Genomic DNA, 21,861 nt, shown 5'->3' with positions numbered 1-21,861 from the left:
GAGCCAGGCCCATCATGAAGCAGTCTGCTTCAGGCAGCAGATGGTGGACCAGCTCTCAGAAGCAAAGCCCATGTAGTCCACCAGCCCATGGATGATGGGCAGAGGAAGGAGCATAAAATGGCCCAGTGCTGGATTTCTTCATCCTTTCCTTTCTTAGAAAGAAATGAGAGTGTGATATTAACAGACAAAAAGAGAGAAGGGGGGAAGGAGCTATTGCCAGTGGCTGTTCTGTTTCATTGGAAAAGCATCATTGGCCGGGACAGAGAACAAGCCCCTAATTTTTGCATTCCAGTGCAGGGGAGAAGACAGGTGCCTAGCAGAGCATACAACACCTGTAGCTTAGAGCTTGTCCACTTGTAAATGGGAAGGAATAAGCCAAGGAAAAAGTAGCAGGCAGAGCTACCTAAAATGCTAGCTAGTAAAAGAGGGCAGGAGTTTCCTCAATTCATGCCCTGCCTCTGTCATCAATTCTTACCATGTGTCCTTAGGCAGGCCACTTTGTCTTTTCCTCAGTTTCACAGCTGCTTTATGGAGATGTTATACATACAAGGCTGCTGTCAGGACCACATCAAAATACCGTATTTTTTGCTCCATAAGATGCACTCCCCCCCCAAAAGTGGGGGGGGGAAGTGTGTGCGTCTTATGGAGCGAATACTGAGGGCAAGGTCCGCACCGGGGGCAAGGTCCTCATTTGCACAGGCGCCACAGGGGGAGGGCAGGCTTACTTTAAAAGTAAGTTTTCCTCCTCTAAAAACTAGGTGCGTCTTATGGTCAGATGCGTCTTATGGAGCGAAAAATACAGTAATACGTGTAAAGCATGCTCAGAAAGTGCTATAAAGAGTATTATTACAAGGAAATGTGATGTAATTTAGCCACAGCAGTAAAAATATACTTTAAGGCAATGGTTCCCAGCTTGTGGTCTATGAACTACAGGTGGTCTGTGAGATTTTGAGGAGCGATCCACAAGGAAAAATAGATGGTCATCTTTGATCACTTCCAGCATCTTGCCAAGTGAGCTCTCCCCCATGGGCCACCAGAGAGGGCAGAAAATGGATCATCCACAGCCAACGTTGAAGTGTCAGCTAAGGCTGTGGGCAGTCCATTCTCCACCCTCTCTGATAATCCATGGAGGAGTGCTCACTCAGGAGACATTTCCCCACAGATCACCAGATGGTGGTCTGCAGCCGGCATTTCCAGTGTCTCACCAAAAAATGTAAATTTATTTTTTAAATTTATTACAAATTTAATTGTATTTTTTGTGTGCAGGGGGGTGAGGGTTGCATGTGGCCCATGATGATTGCAATTTTTGCTTCAGTGGTCCGCGGGCTCCTAAAGGTTGGGAATCCCTGCTTTTAATGACTAACACCTTTCTTAACATTAGCAATGTTTCACATGTTAACATGTTTCATATGCCAGAAAGCTGAAACGTGCAGGAGACACTCACCAATTCCACTGCTAGTACACCTGTAACACCTTCCTAAGGAATTTGGATTTGGTGAACAGTATCTGCAGCACAGACGTCTTTTGTGCTAGTCATCTTATGGCTTCCTTTGCCATTGGGTCTTTTCTCCCAAAACACCAGTGAAGCTTTTAATTAAGTGTAAAACTGCTTTTAAATGGGCTTGTTTTGGTATCCTGAAAGCATCTAAACATCTCTCTGCTCCTCTCCCTTCATCTCCTGCTGTTCATTTGGATGCTCATGGACATGTCCAATTAAGCAGCAGGATGCCACGTTTCAGCTTGCAGCAAATGAAATGTCTGAATTATAAGCCCATCAAATGGCGGGCTTGTAATGGAAATGCCAGCTGTTGTTTAATTAGGGCAGTGTCTCTCTAATAGATGACCTCATTTTCATCTTCCGGTGCGGGTGTAATTTGAAAGTTTGGGGAAAGCAAATAAATTGGAATTTGATGAGGAATCCTTGCTGGCAAGCGGTTACTGATTCTCCTTTATAGGCAAGAAAAGTTTGTTTCTTTTTTAAATGGGCTGCCCAATTTTAATGTGATTGATGTGTTCCTTATGTGGTTTCTCTGGTGGAGATGTCTTTGAATTCTGCCTTTTTGCTTGTTTTCTTCAGAACCAGGTCTAGGGTCAAGAAGCAGCTATTGGCTTTTTGGTTTCAAAAGCCAAGAACATTTCAACTTTTTGATTTCAAAAGCCAAGAACATTCAAACTTTTAGGTTTCATAAGCCAAGAACATTCAGACTTTTAGGTTTCATAAGCCAAGAGCATTCAAACTTTGTCATAGTGAGGACCGATTCACAGGTTCATCTGACATGGGACTCGAGGGACCACAAATGACTTGCATATCTTGAGGACAGGATCCTGCAGCAAAACCCACAAACTTAAGATGGGAAAGTCACAAGTCGCACATGCATGCTGTCATCTAGGGCTAGTCGAAGCCACCACCACCACTCCCCCATGTCTGAGGCAGTATCCCCCTGAATTGCCTCAATCTCCCAAATGCTGCCTTTTACCGTGTGTGCCTGCACCCCCCACGGATGTGGGGGAGGACGTGCACGCACTCCATCTCTTACTTACCAGGACCAGCACATGACCATTAATTCATGTCAATTCTTTTTGAAGGGGAAGCAATGCAGTCTGGTTTCCCAGCTTGCGCAGCTTCTGTTTATATCAGAGAGATGCGGCGTGGCCCTGGGAGGCTGCAGATTGTGCTTCTGGTAAGAAAACTAAAAGGAAGGGGGGAATTACTCTTGTGAGTAATTCAGATACATGGTGGAATAAGACATGTACCGGAGTCCTGTAGATATCAGACTTGGTGCACCCAATGGACCAGCCCTGCCTTATAGCACAATGCATTCCTTACCATCTCTCTTTGTCAAGAGACCATTAAAACTTCAGTTTTTGTCTTTATTCCTCCCTTGCTTTAAAATTCTCCTTGTCTTTTAACATGATGGATTATCTAAAGCTGAACAGTAATAACTGTAGTTTGTACCTTGCCAGCAAAGACACTGTAGTCCTAATGGAAACCTCAGAGGACCTACCTCCCTTCTTTGTGTGTTTATGCTGACCAAGGAACCTCGAAGCCCATTTCGTCTGTCTTATATTTGGTTTTTTTTTTCCATTTCTAGATTCCAGACTGGCCAGATCAATGGTGATTTGCTGATATACCATGTCTTGTTAACACTGAAGCCATACTACGCCAAGCCATATGAGATTGTGGTGGACCTTACTCACGCTGGGCCCAGCAATCGTTTCAAAACCGACTTCCTGTCCAAGTGGTTTGTCGTGTTCCCGGGATTCGCTTATGAGAACGTTTCTGCTGTGTTCATCTACAACTGCAACTCATGGGTGAGGGAGTACACCAAATACCATGAAAGGCTTTTAACGGGCCTCAAGGGCAGCAAGAGGCTCATCTTCATTGACTCTCCAGGGAAGCTGGCAGAACACATTGAGCACGAGCAGCAGAAGCTTCCGGCTGCCACGTTGGCCTTGGAAGAAGACCTGAAGGTTTTCCACAATGCACTCAAGCTGGCCCACAAGGACACCAAAGTTTCTATTAAAGTAAGAGTTATGTAATTCTTTGTGTATGTGGGTCTGGGCAGATTCCATGATTCTCAGGTGTGGAACACAAAATTGAACATCCATTTCCCTGATTTTTAATCTTTAAAATGATAAAAGAAATGCCTGAAGCTTTGAGGACCTAGGGAGCGAAACCTACATATGTAGCCTTTGAGTTTATAGTATAAATCAGCAATTGGAACAGTTACCAAGCCAGTTATATACATAACTCATTATGTCTCCCCAAATAACCTGTTTCTAAAACTCTCCTGTTAACTCCGAGTGGGATCTGCAAAACCACAGAGTTTAATGCCTGATTCCCCTACTGCCATGCATTGAACCATAATTCTGATATTACAGGGTTTTCTGGTTAAATAATTGATAGACTGTTTGCCTGACCACTTGCTAAAGGCTAACAAATGGAAATACTATTGAGGGGCCATGGGGTGGAAGCCTTCTAATTTACAAACCATATTTTTTTCTGAATTGAATTCATCGAAAGTTTGGTTATGAGGTTAATGTTTTTCCACATTTTTAGTCTTTCCCCTTGTGTATTCCTCATTCAAAGTATTTGGGAATCTTGTACCTAATATGTGTTGATCAGGGTTTCTCAAACTGGTGGGTCACAACCTGCTTGTTGTTGGGTCGCAAAGCTGAAACTGACGAACGGGTAGCTGAGAAGGAAAACGCATGGAGCCCTGTTGAAAGTGAAACTGAGCCATATTGTATGTTTACTCATGAGTAGTCAAATGTGCCTTGGTTCACTGCAAAGGGCAGGCTGAGAGGAATCCAACTCCACCAGAATGCTCCCAATCCAATGAACGCAGCCCCCCCCCAAAATACCCAAGAAGGATGCCACTCCCTCCAAGCTAACGAATGTATTGAGCTGTGTGGAAAGCAAAACTAAGCTGCGTATTCATGTGTACTCATGAGTAAGCAAACGTGGTTTGGGTAATGCTGAAGGTTAGGCAAAGGCAAACAGTCCCGATCTGATGAAAATGGAGCTTGACAAATGCTCTAGAAATCAGTCCCTCCCTTTTTAAAAGGATGCTTTTAAAAGGATAAAAGTGGAGGATTGAGTTGGTAAGATGAATTTTTTTTCTTTTTTTAGACTTGTAAAGCCAGGTGAGTCCTGAGTGTATGTCATTTCCAACAGTGGGTTCTGGTGGTAATAGGTTTGGGAATCTTTGCTTTATTGGAAAGGGTTGTTGTCTTTTCCAGACCCCCACCCCTTCCCCGTAGAGCCTAATTTCCTCTCCTCCTCACCCTGGGGGTTTAGTGCTGTTCAGAAGAAAGCTTTGAATCTCAATCTAGCCCAAACAAAAAAAAAGAAAAAAAGGTTGGATTTAAAACTAATTTCATCCCAAATCACACTGAACTGGTTTAAATATAAGAACTTAAATTGAACTGGGCATTGTGTACGACTGAAAATCTTAATGCTTGGGGGGGGGGGTTTGAGATTTTTGAAAGCAGGCTACAGAGTTAATTCACTTGGTGGAACAGGGCTGACTTTCCCATCTCATCCCTCTTATTTATTTGTTTTACTTTAATTATTTATTTTAATTTGCTTTGTGATGTCACTTCTGGCCATGACATCACTTTGGTGGGTCCCAAAGAGATTACCATTTTAAGAAGTGGATCCTGTTACTTAGAACTACTGGTGTGGATGCAGAGAAGCTGGTTGTCCAGTCCACCCTCTTAGATCATCTGAGGGGACTCTTCTACAAGTGCCTCCTCTGTCCTTAGTGAGAGAGGTGGCAACTTTCTCTCTCATGGCTTTTCAGTGTGGGCTGAAAACATACCTGTTTCACCTGGCATTTGGCTGCTGAATGGATATCTGCCCTTTGAAAGACTGCTGTGACTTGACTCCCTCACTTATTCCCTGTTCCCTCTCTAGTTTTTACCCTTGTTACACTCCACTACGTAATGTGAAAATTAATGTATTTAATGCCTTATTTGATGTTTTTACGTGTTGCAATATTTTGTACTTGGTTATAAAGCTTTGTTAGCCGCCTTGGGCATCTGCTTTGGCATGGGAAAGGCGGGATATAAATTTCTCAAATAAATAAATATTGTAATCCTGCATTTAAGAATACTGCATGGCACTTGGTTCTATATAGCATTTTATAGCAATTTCAAGTAGCAGCTGCATGCAGTTGAACCCATTATTCTTCACCATATTTCACATGTCGCTGGTAAAATCCCGTTCAAGATAAATACATATTATGTTTACAACAGCAAAATTAAATACTCCAAGGGTTGAATTCAGAGAAAGTGAATCCTAATTAAGTATTGCTGAAAAATGGTGAGATAATTAGCCGCAACTAACCTAAGGCCCATTCATTTTAAAAAGACTTCAAAATCCACACTTTTTAGGATGCATTTTAAATCTTGGTGCCAAGTGAAAATTGCATCTTTAAAAGGGTGACTGAATAAAATGTGGCAATATGCAAAAGGAGTAAAAATCACCAATTATGTATATGAGCCAGAAAAAAAGGCAATCAAGTGGATGTGTGACTGGTCACCTCTTCATTAACTTCTGAAATGCCAGTCTGTTATTCACAGATGTGGATATCTTGTTTGCAAGTGCTGTGATGCATTATCTACTAATTTTGCTGAGCAAAAAGAGGAATAAATAAAGCTTACTATTTAAAAATTTAATACTTTCATTTCTTTAAGCAACTGTATTAACTTGTTTGGTGCCTTACAATTTTTTTTCTGGTATTAACGAGATTATTACCCACAGGTTGGCTCTACTGCTGTTCAAATAACTTCAGCCGAGCGCACACGGGTTCTGGGGCAGACGGTCTTCTTAAATGACATCTACTATGCCTCTGAAATAGAAGAGATCTGCCTTGTGGATGAAAACCAGTTCACCTTAACCATTGCCCACCAAGGCACTCCACTCACTTTCATGCACCAGGAGTGTGAAGCCATTGTCCAGTCCATAATTCACATACGGACAAGATGGGAGCTGTCTCAACCAGACTCCATCCCGCAGCACACAAAAATCCGACCAAAGGACGTGCCTGGAACACTACTGAACATTGCATTGCTCAATCTAGGAAGCTCAGACCCAAGTCTACGGTATGGATCTCTTTGGTTCACTTGAAATTGTGCTGCAGGAGCTTGTTTAAGATTTTTTTTCAACCTTTTCTTTGCACAACACTTATAAACAATGTTCCCTGCAATTTTTACAGGGACTGTGCAGGGTCCTCAAAGCACTCCCTAGCACTTGGCAATGAAGTCATCATTGTTTGATTCCAAAGTGCTGTGACAGAAGCTGTGTGGGACTCGAGCTGCACGGCCATGTAGCATAGAGGGAATGGTGCTTATAAACCTGCTGGCTGTGATCCAGCAAGTGTGCTGTTGGGACTTGATGTTGGCGTTGTTGTCATTGGTTGGGGCAGCAGGAAGAGTGACCCTGCCTGCTTCACTTTCCTCCCTCCCTCCCTGTCCAGTGCCATTGCCGCCCCTCCTTCTTCTAATGGCCACGGAGAGAATGCATTTCTCTCAGCATTCCTTCTTCTGACTGTTAGAGGAGATGGTGGTGGCAGTGCTGGGTGCTGTGGGAGAGAGATAGGACCCCCTGACCCCTGCTCGCTTAACTTACCTGTCTCCCTTGTCATCCCGCATCAGTGCCACTGCTTTTCTAATGGCCACGGAGGGTATTCTGGACTAAAATCATTATTTTTACTTACCTCTCACTGGCCGCCTGATTGCCCCCTGACCACCAAAGCACACAGCACGCACTCAGTGGCCATGGCTGCATGCTATGGACTGGTGGAAGATACAATTGGACTGTGAGTCGCTGGTTTTCTAGGGCTATAGCATTTAGCCGAAGACACTGCTAAATGATAAATGCAGTTTACTGCTCACTGCAGTTCACTCAGATGAACAGATTTCAAGATAACCATTTTGATAGGTTCAAAGGGAGCCACCAGTTTAATTGGTGGCACTAGATTTAAAAAAAAAATCATTTTAATTCCCCCCCCCCCCCCAAAAAAAATACAAGTACTCCTTAGAACTGTAGGTGGCTCGCCTCCTTTTGGAAGAGGCATTCCATGTCCTGTCTCCTACATGCTTCTCTTGAGATGATGCCTGCTGCGACGCAGGTGCTCTTACATGCAAGCTTGGTTTATTTTATTGCATGTATATCTCATTTTTCTTTCACCATGGAACTCAAAGCAGCATAGTAAAGTTTCCCAGGCAGTCTCCTATCCAGGCATTGCCCAGACTGTGCTCTGTCTAACATTAGAACGGTGGCTGCAGTATGTCAGACTGTGTTCTGGTGCCAGTGGATTGGCAAACAGATTACAGACACATGATTCATTCACTAAGATTTTTTTCAGTTGGGTGACAACCCTGTATTTCTCTCCCTTCTGGCTTAGGGGTTAAATTTGGGCCCTGTGTATTGACTCACCTCTCATGGCAGCTCAGGTTGGAAGTGAAAGACCTCAGAATAAAAACCTTTAAATTTTGCAAAACTGTTTTCCCAAGTACAGTCTTTGCAGACCCCATGGAGGAGGCATCTTTTTTTAAAATGCATCCCTTATTCTTTGTTGCAGGTCCGCAGCCTATAATCTTCTCTGTGCCTTAACCTGTACCTTTAATTTAAAGATTGAGGGCCAGTTACTGGAGACATCAGGTCTGTGCATCCCTGCCAACAACACCCTTTTTATTGTCTCTATTAGTAAGACTCTGGCAGCTAATGAGCCACACCTTACCTTAGAATTTCTGGAAGAGTGCATTTCTGGATTTAGCAAATCTAGTAAGTAAGAATTATATTTTCCTTTCTGCTCTGGTTCAAATAATGAAATGGTTTTGGTTTTGGCAGCTCTGTCGACAAGGTCACGATTTGAAGCATCTCATAGTGGTGGTTTACCACATTCCTCCTCCTGCACAGGAGGATTTTATCATCGGCGAACCGACTCACAGGTGCCTTTTCCCAAATGTGCCTGTGCTATCTGTGTCCTAAATCAGCAGGCACGGTGGAGTGTTCTGGTGCCAGGCAGTGTCACGCTACAGACCGCAGTCTGCTAATGGCGAGAACAAAGCCGGCCCACAATTACTTCATTCTGCCATGTCTCCCTGGCTGCTGGCTATTTGCTTTTGAAGACCCCCCCCTCCTCCCAAAAAACAGAGCAAAATAACTTTGAAAGAAAATCTTGCTGTGCAGAATTAAACCACTTTAAAAATAACAGTGCTTTATCTTTTTATACTAGCAGTCTGCCCTCTCTGCTGAAATTCATAAGTGCTGTTTTTTTTCCCCTGTACACATCTGTTAGAATTTCAGTGAAGCCTTTTCTAGCTTGCCAGAATAAAATGTTTATTTGTCTCAAGGCATAGATTGGGAACCCCGAGGGAACACTGAGAAATTCAGTTCCAGTGCCGAATGCATCTCCGTGATGTTGGATGTTGGCCTTGCTTATGAGCAAAATGATTTCACGTAGCTTGCAGCCTGGCTTTATTTTTGTGCTTCGTAAGCCCCACCACCATCGTTTCGGTGTGTGATGGAATTTATCCACCTGTTTCTCCAGTGAGGATTAGTCCTCCTTGATGAGCTTGCAAAATGGCTTGTCTTTGAATGCAGAGAATTCCTCTAAACATAATACCGCTTGCATACCAGCAGAATGCCTGACATTGTGGAGGCTGGTTTATATGTAGAAGGAAGGCTTCAACACAGCTGAACCAAAATGCCCGCATTCATTTCAACAATTTTTTTTCCCCCAAGGGGAGTCGAACTCACCCAGTGGTAGCAGCACTTGGACTAGGGTCTGTCCTTTTTTCCCCCCTTCACAATGCCCCTTTGCAGAACACCATGTGTTAAGCTAGTGGCTTCTAGCAAGGGTACCACAGCCACCGCTGCAGAAGAGTCGTTGGAGGTGATAAAGTTTGACTAGTTTCACTTGCAGACCATCACTGCCTCCATTTGACCAAAATGTCTTTGCCTCTTATCTTGTAAGGTCCCGTGTGAGCGCCATGTGTCACTGCGTACATCAGAGACATATTGCACTCCCTGATGGCTCTCTGTCCAAATGCCAGGGGTAGCATGCAGATTTTTGCCTTTCCTGCAGCAGTTTCTTCAACGGGCAGGTGCTTTAGTTTTCCATGCACCATTTTGGCTCGCTGGGTGAAGTGGAAGTGACGTCTGTGGGCGACCAACGGGGGAGTGATTGGAGTCCAGTTTGACTCTAATTGTCTTGCAACGAACAGAAGTGTTGTGTGTTTTTTTTTAGCTTGACTAATTCTGAGCCGGTTCAAATCAGACTGGGGAGAGGAGTGGGGAGAATGCTTGCCAACATTCATAACCAAGCAGATTCCCCAGTTGTGTTGCAATCCTGAAGATATCCTGCTTCCTGACCTTGTTTTACAGACTTAGCGCGCGAGTGGTAAAGTCTGAAGGGTACTCTCAGACATGCTAATATTTATGGAACCGTATCTATGGTGCATGAGTTTGCTTTTCTTCATGAAGGTGTCCCCTTCTTTGGTCAAGATCCAGATATCCATTTGAGCTTATACAAACAGCATGCATTTGCCCAATTTAATTTTTGAATTATTCTTTGAACAATAGACATCCTCCCCTTTCCCTCCTCATTGTACCACAAACTGCTTTTGAAAGTCCCCTGGCGAAAACAGAAATGTGCCCCATATAGTATAGGGGTAAAGAGACTGCAGTTCAAGAGAAACAACTCTAAAGCTTCCTTAGTCACACCGGCCCGTTTTTCACAGTTCTTTGGATCCTGGATCCCAGTAATCCTCACTTTGCTCTCTTGCAGGAAACCTAGGCTTCACTTTAGGATCACAAAGATGTATATGATTGCACAAAACTCTGCCCATACCAAGGAAGAGGCAGCCGTCAGCCTTTTGATACACCTTAACTATAATGTTTCCATTTCAGGTATTGAGCTAAAACACCTCTGCCTGGAATACATGACCCCTTGGCTGTTGAATCTGGTTCGCTTCTGCAAACACAATGACGACGCCAAGCGCCAGCGAGTCACTGCGATTCTCGATAAGCTTATCACAATGACCATAAACGAGAAACAGATGTACCCTTCCATTCAAGCCAAGATCTGGGGGAGCTTGGGACAGGTATTGATACTTTAGCAGTTTGCCTGTTCATGCAAGAAGCAACATTATCTGCTGCTTAAGTCATTGAAACGTTAGCATAGGAAGCAATTGGATTTCCTATTTTGGTGGTTTCACAAATACATGTGAATTTCAGGTGTTTTCCTTCATTGTTATGGTGTTTTTTAAAAACACCAACTATTTTCTAAGCACTGTACCACCCCTGCCACCTCCACCTACTGATGTCTCTTTAAGCTTGGAGGAGGAGAAAAGAAGCCAGCAATCACATCTCCCTAGCCTAGTGGTTCTCACACATTTAGCATCAGGACCCACTTTTTGGAATGAGAATCTGTCAGGACCCACCGCAAGTGATGCCATGACCAGAAGTGACATCATCAAGCAGGAAAATTTGTAACAATCCTAGGCTGCAATCCTACCCACACTTACCCAGGAGTAAGTCCCATTGACTATCATTGTTAAAAGTAGTATACGTAGCAACCTGTTCAAAGTACAGGTCTGTAACATTTCCCCAAATGCAGTCACATCCCATGGGAGCATCGTCTATTATATTAAAAATAAAATATTGAAATGAATGGGGACCCACCTGAAATGGGCTCGTGACCCACCTAGTGGTTCCCAACCCACAGTTTGAGAAACACTGCCCTAGCCAGTCTTTTTCTGTTGTAAAGATTTTCTATTGTTTAATTTTACATAAACTGTTCTGTAAGCTGAAGGACGGAGATAAAAATATAAGGCAGGCCCTGCCTACTTGCTTACAATAATACAAAAGGGGAAAACAAAGGTATGAAGTTGCTTGTATAAATCAGACTTTTGGCCCCATTAGCCTGCCTGGCAGCAGTTGTCCAGGGTCTCAGGTGGGTCTTTCCCGACCTGCCTGGGGTTGCTGCCAGGGTACTTCTGCATGCAATGTGCCTACTCCTGCAGTGAGCTCCAGGATGTGGAGAGTGGAGGAAAACAAGGCCATTCACATACTGTCACTTTCAAGGTGTCTATCGTGGCAAGGTAGAATGGTCACTGAGGAGTCAGAACTGGGAGAGAGAATAGCTCAGTATTAAGCTCTTGCCTTCCTTGAGCACCTCCATGGCAACGACTGGAGCTTGAAGCTCAGGAAATGCCATCTTTGGTATTGTGAATCATCAATTGTGTCAGTCAGAAACCTTCAGCCCTGCTGTCGAGACGAACTATGCAAGCTGAGACCGCCGAGGCAGGTTTCTTAATGTGTTGAAGCCCTTCAGTTTGCTCGTTTGGTTCTGAACTGGATATTTGTTTTGGTTTAGTTTTTCTTTTTAAAAAAACAGGGATTTGAAGGTGTGGTTAGTGAAGCATGCCGTCTCTTGCAGAGGCAGGTGGGCATTTGCTGAACTTCAAGTATTTCTTCACCTCTGCTTAGGTTCTGTCCACAGAAGGGATTTAAGGGTAGGTGAATGTGATATGTGGCTGCAAAGAGCAGTGTTGTAGCCACTGGAGGACCAAAGATGCATCCTCTGGAAACTTGAACCCTCAGGCATTACCAGAAATAGCTTTTGAGAAGTGACCATTTTCCATCATTGCCTCTCCTGAGCTTTCATAAACCATCCCTGAAAGAACCAGGAGCTCCTGGCTGCCTCAGTCAGGGAGTGGACAATTTTCCATCATTACACCCTCACCTCAAGCCTTTAAGCAGTCATCAGGATGTTAAAAAAAAAAAAAAAGTATCTTATTGGCAGTTGCCTTGAATGCCTTTTGTCAGATGGAATGAAGGATTTATTATTCACCTAAAATTGCTTGGCACCACATCACAGTTAAGAGCTTTCCACTCTAAAGACATCATTCATACAGGAGAGCTGCTGCTCTGGATTGAACGTGGAATTCTGTGTGCAAACCAGGTGCTCTGGACCTGTACTACAGACCCATCCTATATTCTCTGATGGAGCTGCTGCTGCTCCATCTCTACTGGCTAGAGGGACCAGCTGCTCCATCTAGCTGCTCTGAGAGCAGCTGTCCAAGGTCTCAGGCAGAGATTTTTCTAAACTCTGTTCCCTGAGGTGTTTTTTTTGAGGCTGGAGTTGCCAAAGATTGGAACTGGGGCCTTCTGTATGCAAAGGAGGTGCTCCTCTGCTGAGCTTCTGCTTCTCCTTATGCTTTTCCATACACCATTTCAACATGAAGGTAGCTCCTGAAGATCTGTTGCTGTTATTGGTGGGAACCAGTCAGTGCTGGGCACATTCACTTGGGGATAATAAAACCTCTCAGATTCCCTATTTCTGCTGAAATATGTTTGAGCAGTTCTGCAGTTCTGATGCTAAAAGGTGTGCATGGCTTCTTGTCTTTTCCAACAGATAACAGATCTGCTTGATGTAGTGCTGGACAGTTTTATCAAAACCAGTGCCACGGGAGGGTTGGGGTCCATCAAGGCTGAGGTTATGGCAGACACGGCTGTAGCTCTGGCTTCTGGAAACGTCAAACTGGTTTCCAGTAAAGTAAGTGCTTCTCTTTCTTTACTTCCTTTTTCGGTTAAGTTCAGCACTGGGACACTCTCTTCCCTTATGTAAACAGCACTTGGGTTCATCTCTTTTGCCCTCTCCCCTCCAGCAATAGAATTCTGCAGATGCAGCCACAAGCTGCACGTAAGGGGCACTTTGTGCTCTTTCTCTGAGTTGTTTCAATGAGGCAATGGATTGCATGCTGGTCACTCCCACACAGATGGCACAATATGACTCGGAGTGAGTTATTTGGTTTATGTTGACAGGATATTGCATGTAAAGGAAATAAAAACATAAGAGTTCCCCTGCTGGATGAGACAAAGATGGGTCCATCCAGTCTAGCACCTGTTTTCCCTCAGTGGCCACCCAGATGCCCCCAGACAGACCACCAGTGGAGTTGAAACCCTCCCGTGTTGTTCCTTCCCGACCTCCAAGCAGCTGGTATTCAGAGGTATAAGTCATTGAACATGGTGTTTCCATTGAGCTCTCATGGCGAATAAGGACATAAGAGGAGCCCTGCAGGATCAGACCAAAAGTCCATCTAGTCCAGCATGCTGTTGGCTGAAGGCATGTGGTTGGCCTCTGTGGGAACTCCACAACCTGACCCTGAGCTATTGAGTCATGTTAGGCTGTGTCTCAGTTGGAGATCTGAGTTGTTCTGTGTCTCAGCTGAAGACTGTGTGCAAATGTACATAATTTCAGTGATGAGCCTGCCCTGGAAATACACCTAGCACATTTCTAATGTGAGTATCACCTGCTCATAAGGGTGAAACTTCCTTTTCCAGGCTGAGCAGAAGTTGCATTTGTACATTGATTGGCTAGCATTTGTGTCAGTCACAAAGCCACTCTTTCTCCTCCCTGGAACAGTTTTTAGCATTTTAAAAAGATGTGTTTGAGTAGCTAACTATGCAAGTATTTTGGAAAATAAAACAGCCAGCCTGCCTGAAGCATGGGAAGTCAGGGAAGCTTTCATCCGGAGGGCTGTGCGTGTGTTCAGTTGAAGAGTGAAGATAAGGAGGGAAACAGAGCTCGCTTCACAGCAGCATATTGCACAACCCACTCCTTTTTGCAGGGACACCTGTTGGTGGCTGAAGGGGTTAAGACAAAGGTTTCCAGGAAGAGGTCGGTTTTGAGGAGAGGTTTGCAAAGGAGGAGAGAATTGGCACCTCAAAGAAGTCTTCAACAGGGCTGGGCCCAAGATCTCCCAGCACCTGAACTGACATACTAAATGTTATCACCATCTCTTATCTGGTGGTGCATCAGTCTCCGCCACTCCTTTTCCTCCCCAATCCCTGGATTTGAAGAGAGAGAAATGAAATGGAAGAGAAAGTGCACTGGAAAAGAGAATGATGTGCTAGAATGTCTCTGACTGCAGACCGCCATTCTCCTCTCCTGCATCCTCTTCTCCTTCTTTTACTCTGTTCCCCTTTTTCTTCTAGAATTCTGGGAATTGGGAGGGAGCAGAAGGGGGCAGTAGAGGCAGGCGGGCCAACCAAGGCAGGCATTCACCTTTGCTGCTTCTGGCAGCATCACGAATGGGCTGATCCCGATCTTGGGGCTTGTTTTCCACGTTTAACAGCAGGAACAGAGAGATGAATCTTAAACAGATGAATGTTTTTGAGAACAACTGCATCAAAACACGTCTCTCTCCCTGCAATGCCGCTGACTTTGAGGAGTTTCAGACTTTCATTTTGCTTGACTTGAAGATGCTCACTCCTCTGCACCTCAAGAACACCCTGTGCCTCAAGTAAAATGGTGATACTGCTTCCTCCTTGTTGTTCTGGGGCTAGTGGTCTCTTAACTAAAAGGTCTATTTGGTTGCTCCCTTTCAGGTAATTGGAAGGATGTGCAAAATCATCGACAAGACCTGTCTGTCTCCAACGCCTACACTAGAGCAGCACCTGATGTGGGATGACATTGCCATTCTAGCGCGTTACATGCTAATGCTCTCCTTTAACAATTCGCTCGATGTGGCTGCCCATCTCCCCTACCTCTTCCATGTAGTGACTCTCTTGGTGGCCACCGGTCCTCTCTCCCTTAGAGCTTCCACCCATGGCCTGGTCATCAACATCATTCATTCTCTGTGCACTTGTTCACAACTCCACTTTAGTGGTAAGTTCTTTACAAGACAGTTTTATTGACTTGAATTTGATTGCCTGTGCCTTGCTTTTCCAGCAGCTAATCCAGGGGCAGATGAAAATGGTACCAGGGTTTCAGCATCAGTCCAGCGAATCTCCTCTAGTCTGGGTCTTTTGCTGCCCCCTCAAAAGTAACCAAAGTGCTCTAAATCTAATAATCTATTTATTGATTTGTTTTTAACATTTGCACTCCACTCATCAGCTGACAAGCCATCCAGAGTGGCTTACAAAAATCAATAAGGTTTACAAATCCTTAACAGAAGGGTTTTTTTCCTCCTTACTGGCATCCTTTTCTTCTCCTCCACCACCTGCTTACAGGGCAGTTAATGGTGGTTCTCACCTAAGTTAGGTGAGGAGGGGACTAAGCTTGAGAAAGCAGAGATGGTCTTGGTGACACTTAGCCTTGGTGTCTTTTAGGTCTAGATCAGAGAGGTTTCTTCTCCAACCATCATTTACAGCCTTGTGGTTTAGCAGGGGCTGCTAGTACCATATTCTTGGTCAGTAGGAGCAATAGTGATATCTCAGGCAAGAGGTTCATGCTCCTTAGCTGAGCCACAAGCTTCCTGTTGAGAAACAAGCCTTTAGACCAGTGTTTCTCAGTGTTTGACCCTGATGTACTGCTTTGCATGGTTGACCTATTGGAAGTACCATTGGAAGTAACTGGCGATAATGTCATTGCTAGTTACTTCTGGATTGGGACGCCAGAAGCAACAAGACAAATATCAGTAAAAGGCTTGGGGAGGATGGGAGGGCTTTCTCGAGAGCACAAAAAGCACATACTGGAGCTCTGCCCACCAAGCCAAACCTCCTCCTGCTACTTGTCGTGTTGCGTTGCTGGTCTCCCTGCCAGATGGTAGGGGCCTGGGGGTCCTGCCCATGCCACCAGACATCATCTCGAGTACCACTGGTTGAGAAACGCTGCTCTGGGCTGTACATGAACTTTATTCGGGGTCTGTATTGTAGTTGACATGTACAACTTGCTGTTGCTAGGTCTAGCTGCTGTTTCCAAGCAGTCTTCAAAGGCAGCATCACACACCCCGCGTCGCAGTGGTTTAATGAGGCTGTAATAGCAGCTTTGGGAACTTTCTTTGTTGAAAAGCAATATGTAAATATTTTTAATAATGGTGAATAAATACATCAGAGATGAAAGATCTTTTTAATCCACTTTTCATGCTTTAAAAATTTAATGCAACTGGTGATTGCGCAATTCCCTTGAATCGTGACCTGCATGGTAGGTCAGACCTTTATGTGTAAGTCCTTTGAAGCTGCTTAAGGCAAGCAAAATATTCCTCCGCATTTTAAATACAATATGTGTATTCAAATCGCAGGACAGCCAATAGATACTGTGTTCCATATTGGGTGAGCACACTTTGACCTTTAAATCTGCCCCTATAGTCGACTCCTGCCCCTCCTCACCCCCTCCCTCTGCTCTGATATTTTTTGTAAATGCAGAATAGAACCCTTCCTTTTGGGTTGGGTGATGTATATTCTGTGTTTTTTAGTAGAGTGAGATTTTAGTGCAGCATTTAGAGCTGGGGAACGAGGTCTGAAGAATGTAAAGATTAATCCGAGCTTGCCCAGGGCTGTACGGTGTAGTAAGGTGGAACCAAATTTACTGCCTGTTATGACTGTAAATTAGGACAAAACGATGTTGCCATTGTGTTTTTAAAAATAAAAACAGTTTACTGCTCCTATGTGGCGGGTGAGATCAATAGCTACGGAAAACTGTGAAGCAGTTAATCAGCCTCTAAATCTCCTGTTGTGAGTCCTGCAGTCTGCAAATTAGAGACCAGTGCGGCTTTGTGATGGAAGGCTATGCTTCTGCTGATGGGAATATTTCTCTTCCACAAGAATCTTTTTTCCATATGCTTCCCCTTCTGTTCTGGTGTGACCCAAGGCATTTTGCTTTCAGCCTCTTCCTCCCATCCCCAGACGTCCTTCTGGCTCTCTCCTACACTCATTATATAAGATCCTGGCTGGATCCAGAAAACTCACCTAGCCCAGTATCTCTTTCCCATGGTAGCTGACCAGATGCTTTGAGAAGCAGGAAATAAAGGCAGTCACCATCCTGCTATTGTTTGTCCACCGAATTGGGGATTCAGAAGCACGCTGCCTTGGACGACAGAGGTTTTTCTTTAGTCATCATTGGGGCTGTGGAGTACCCAGTACACAGTACCTCCAACTTCACCCAAACTGCTTCCAGTGCCAACTCCAACTTTGCAGCCCTGAATAGGGAGTCAGCCTTGGAAGTAATTTTGTGTGGAGTCAGATCATGGAGTTGGAGGTTTTGTGTACTGACTCCACAGCCCTGCTCTTTCGGGTTATCATCCCAATAAGCAATGGCTTGCCAACTATTATAATCCCCTCAATCTTCCACTTTTTATTTTTTCATAAGGAAACAGAAACAATACTTCTGTGGGGCACTCTATTCCCTAGAGACCAATAATATGAGATTTTGAAATTCTATTCTATTGATGCTTTCAGATTTAAAAACGTGGCCTCTTCTTTCATTCTAAGGGTAGGTAAATGTTCAGACAAGATACTCTAATGTTCCCACAGACCCAGATGTCGAAATATCCTTAGAGCATCTAAAGGTTGATTATCTAAATAATTATTTTGAAGAGAAATTGGCTATTTTTGTAACAGGATTGAGTACAGTGGTGTCGCAAACTTAGGGGGGTTTGGGGTGCTCAGAGTTCTTGGTTCTTGAACCCTAAAACCCTCAAGCCCCCCTGTCCAGTAGTGCCTCACCCTGTATGTGCCAGTGCCTCAGTCCAGGGACACTGAGATCCTCTAGGCTTAACTCTATCTTGCAGGCACTGAGCTCTTTCTCCAATTAAAGCTTCAGTCCTCAAGTTACTAGACCTCAGTGAGCACTTGGTAGCTTGCTGAACGGCTAGGCAGGATTCTGAACCTTTGTCCCCAACAGGCAATGAAACAACTTAGTAAAAGAGATTTTAGTTTACATAAAACTAAACTTAGTGTACATAAGGTTACATAAAGTTACAGTAAGGCAGTATCGTACACTTGGTCTCACTCCCAGGGTTTGGGGTGCTCAGAGTTGTTGGTTCTGAACCCTAGAGCCCTCAAAGATCCCTGTTCGGTAGTACTGCCACCACCCTGTAAGAGCCAGTGCCTCAGTCCAGGGAACCGAGACCCTCTAGGCTTAACTACATCCCTTGTAGGCACTGAGCACTTTCTTTACTTAAAGTCTCAGTCCTCAAGTTACTAGTCCACAATGAGGAATTTTGGTAGCTTGCTGAACAGCTAGGCAGGATTCTGAACCTTTGCCCCCAACAGACAATGAACCAACATGGTAAAAAGATTTTTACTTTATTAAATACATAGGGTTACACAAAGTTACAAAGGCAGCAAATGCTAGAGGCATAAAACTTCTAGGAAACATAACAGCATAAAACAACACAGCTAACTGGCTAACTCTATTATTTCCTCACCCTCACCTGGGTCAGCTTCTTTTGTAGATCCTCAGGCCAGTTACCTATGGCCACATGGTCCTGGCGGGGCAGGATGTGCACCCACCACCTCTCTCACCAAGAGACAAGGAACAAAGACCTTGTCCTCTGGAAGTGGGGCTGGAAGCTCCCCTCTCAGCTCTTCCCTCCCCCCTGGAGATCTGCAGCTGCATTCCATCCTTGATGGGCGTCTTTCTGGCTGCCTAGGTGCTACATAATCACCTTCCATTGAGTTGTAAATCCTTACAGCTAGGACTGCAAGCCCCTTGCAAGCCCCTTCTGTGTTACTGTTTTAGCTTGGTTCAGGCCTTGCAATGCTACTAGGCCTGAACTGTACATATCCATGACAGGCAGCAAATGCTAGAGGCATAAACATCTAAGAAACATATCAGCAATAAAATAATAAAGCTAGCTGGCTATATCTGTTAGTCCCTATCTCTCACCTGGGTCAGCTTCTCTTGTAGATCTTTTAGCTCCAGGCTACCTGTGAGGCCAGGTGCCCATGGTGGACAATGGAGCTCCAAGCATGCAGGATGTTGCCCCCAAACTCTGCCCAAGAAGGAACATGCACATCCCTTGGGGCACTCATTATTATACTTCTTATGCTAATAGTGCTGAGGTGCCAGTCTCCCCCTCAGGTAAACTTCTCAATTGGCCTCATGATGGGACCACGCCTGTTTGCTTAACTAGCAGACTGTTTCCCATTTGGCTGTTTTTACAACTGGGAAAGACCAGTGAGGGTGACACCTTGCGTGATCTTCCTTTTAGTGGTGTGTGTTTTTCTTTAATTCAGTATAACACTCTGGAGCCCGGCAGGATTAAAACTGTTGTCTAGAAAATTACATACTATATGTTACAAATTATCAGTAAGTCTATACAGGAAAGGTTTAAAGCTAATGTTCTGTGACACAGCCCCAAATTTGACAGGTCTGCCACAGGCGAGTTAAATGATGCAGTAAATGCTTTGACCTATCAATCAGTTCTGGTTTATTAACCATAAATTTACTTTAGCATGACCAGAAAAGGTATAATGCACCCTGAACTTATGCCTCTGATTAGTAGGTGGTTAATGGGCATAATGGCAATATGTTTTGTATGAATGGGTGTAAAGATGGTTGTCGCAATATGTCCCAAAGTATAAAAAGCTTCACTTTTTATACCTCAGACATTAGGAAGTGCCCCTCTGTCAGAAATGGTGGAGACTGGCAAATGTAGCAAAACCGAGGACTCAGCTTTGCAGAAGAGCTCAGTTGCCTATTGTTTTATTTTGGGGTGGTGTACATTTGGGGTGGTGTACAATGTTTGGACAGATGAGTCCCTTCGGGGAGAAAGGCGGGGTAGAAATAAAGTTATTATTATTATTATTACATCCCACCTTTCCACCAAGTAGGCAGGTGTACGTCTCTTCAAGGAGGCATATAAAAACACTCGAATAAAGTTGTTTTTCATTCTCAATGGGTTTGAACTTTTCCATGCAAATCTTCCCTAGAGCCAGTGGCCACCTTCTGCTTTGGAGGGCCACACGGAGGTTCGATGACATTTAGAATCTTCTCAGGAAGAGGCTTGATGAAACTGTCTTCTTCCCTCAATGATGTCAGTGGCTGTTCTGGTCTTGGTACTAGAGCAGAGAGCAAACCCTTCTCAGAAACATCTATTCTCGCCCCAAATCAGTTAAGCCATAGAGTAGATACCTTTGGATAAGGTCTCAAAGCTTCAGCCGTCATGTGGTTCCTTCCACAGGCAACTGCCTCCTCAGCTTATCCCCATACCATCCTTGGAAGGTAAGTTAGAATAAGAATGAGTTACTGGCCCGGAGTTACCTAGTGAGATTCAGGGCACAGTGGGAAGTAGAACTTGAGTCTTCACAGTCTAGCCCAACACTCAGTCCTGTGCACCTCTGTGACTTTGTGGAAAGTTCACCCTGAAAGACTGAGAAACCTATTCGGCCATGGGCCAGGATATAACCACCAGCCCTTGGAGCAAGGATGGATATTGAGTGCATGATATTGGGGGAGAGAGGGTGTATCAGTGAGCTGCAGTGAACCCAGGGGCAGGCAGGTTGAAAGAGGGGAAGCTGTTGGCTGTAGGAATTCTTGGACACAGGACCAGGAAAAAACATTGTAATTGTTTTCATAACAATTGATCATAACTTAAAATGAGTCCTTGAGTATTGAGTAAAATGAGTATGTCATTTGTGAAACACATTTTAGTTTTAAGGGAGTGGGGATGGGTTTGTATAAAAAAGTTGAGTCAGTGTTTTTTTTTTACTTTCTTTAACAGAGGAAACCAAACAGGTTTTGAGACTGAGCTTAACAGAGTTCTCGCTACCCAAGTTCTACCTGCTGTTTGGAATAAGCAAAGTGAAGTCAGCAGCTGTCATTGCGTTCCGATCCAGTTATCGAGACCGGTCATTTTCTCCCGGCTCCTATGAGCGAGAGACATTTGCATTGACATCCCTGGAAACAGTTACAGAAGCTCTTCTGGAGATAATGGAGGTATAGCATGCAAGGCAAATCATGAATGCACAAGCCACAATCTTTAGTCAGTTTAATTTCCATTGATTGGGCAGTGATTGACCATCATTTGTTGAGATGTATGAACTGACACTGTTCAGCAAACTGTAGCTTACAAGAGCTCACCAAGTCAGGATCTGAAACCATGGTTTCTACTGGTTTTCGGGCCACAGTTTGGACACACTGTGCCTGTGGTGGACATTTGAACTGGCAAACTAAGGTTTGTATCTTGTTCCACTCCAGGAAGACACTGTAGGAAAGTGGTTCTCAAACTCTCTGGGAGAGTTTGAGAGCCACTAAGTTCTTGTGTGGGCGGGAGGGTCGAGGCAGCAGGGGCGGGGAAAGGCAGCGGCGCGATCCTCAGGATTGCACCGCTCAGGAGGGCTGCAGGGCCTTGGGAACACGTACCCAAGCCCTTGCAGCCTCCCCGGGGTGCGGGGAGCCCGGCACGACCTGCAGCAGGGCTCCCGCAGCAGGGCAAGTAGATACAGAGCGATCGCGCCCCGCCTTCGGAAGTGGAGCGCAATCACTCCACATCTACTTTCACTGCTGCGGGAGCCCTGCTGCAGGTTGTGCTGGGCTCCCTGCACCCCTGGGAGGCTACAGGGGGTTGGGTACGTGTTCCCAAGGCCCTGCAGCCCCCCTGAGCGGTGCGATCCTG

The 21,861-nt window shown here is 44.7% G+C and overlaps 1 protein-coding gene across 5 annotated transcripts in view; it reads left to right on the top strand.

The window, feature by feature from the left end:
• The window catches only part of NF1 (neurofibromin 1), a 177,285-nt gene that overhangs the window by 119,802 nt on the left and 35,622 nt on the right, over positions 1-21,861 (top strand). For 4 of the 5 annotated variants that reach the window (XM_066634972.1, XM_066634973.1, XM_066634971.1 and 1 more), the window contains 7 exons: positions 3,093-3,525; positions 6,269-6,609; positions 8,091-8,293; positions 10,424-10,617; positions 12,933-13,073; positions 14,909-15,188; positions 20,968-21,182. In XM_066634972.1, coding sequence (XP_066491069.1) covers positions 3,093-3,525; positions 6,269-6,609; positions 8,091-8,293; positions 10,424-10,617; positions 12,933-13,073; positions 14,909-15,188; positions 20,968-21,182 — 1,807 coding nt within the window. Of the gene's footprint in view, positions 1-3,092; positions 3,526-6,268; positions 6,610-8,090; positions 8,302-10,423; positions 10,618-12,932; positions 13,074-14,908; positions 15,189-20,967; positions 21,183-21,861 lie in introns of those variants that run through there. The other variant, XM_066634974.1, reaches the window with a different exon arrangement.

Source organism: Tiliqua scincoides, chromosome 8 (genome assembly GCF_035046505.1).
Source record: "Tiliqua scincoides isolate rTilSci1 chromosome 8, rTilSci1.hap2, whole genome shotgun sequence".
NCBI lineage: Eukaryota > Metazoa > Chordata > Lepidosauria > Squamata > Scincidae > Tiliqua > Tiliqua scincoides.
Note: the sequence above shows the minus strand (reverse complement) of the source record. Positions and strands in the feature narration are given on the sequence as shown.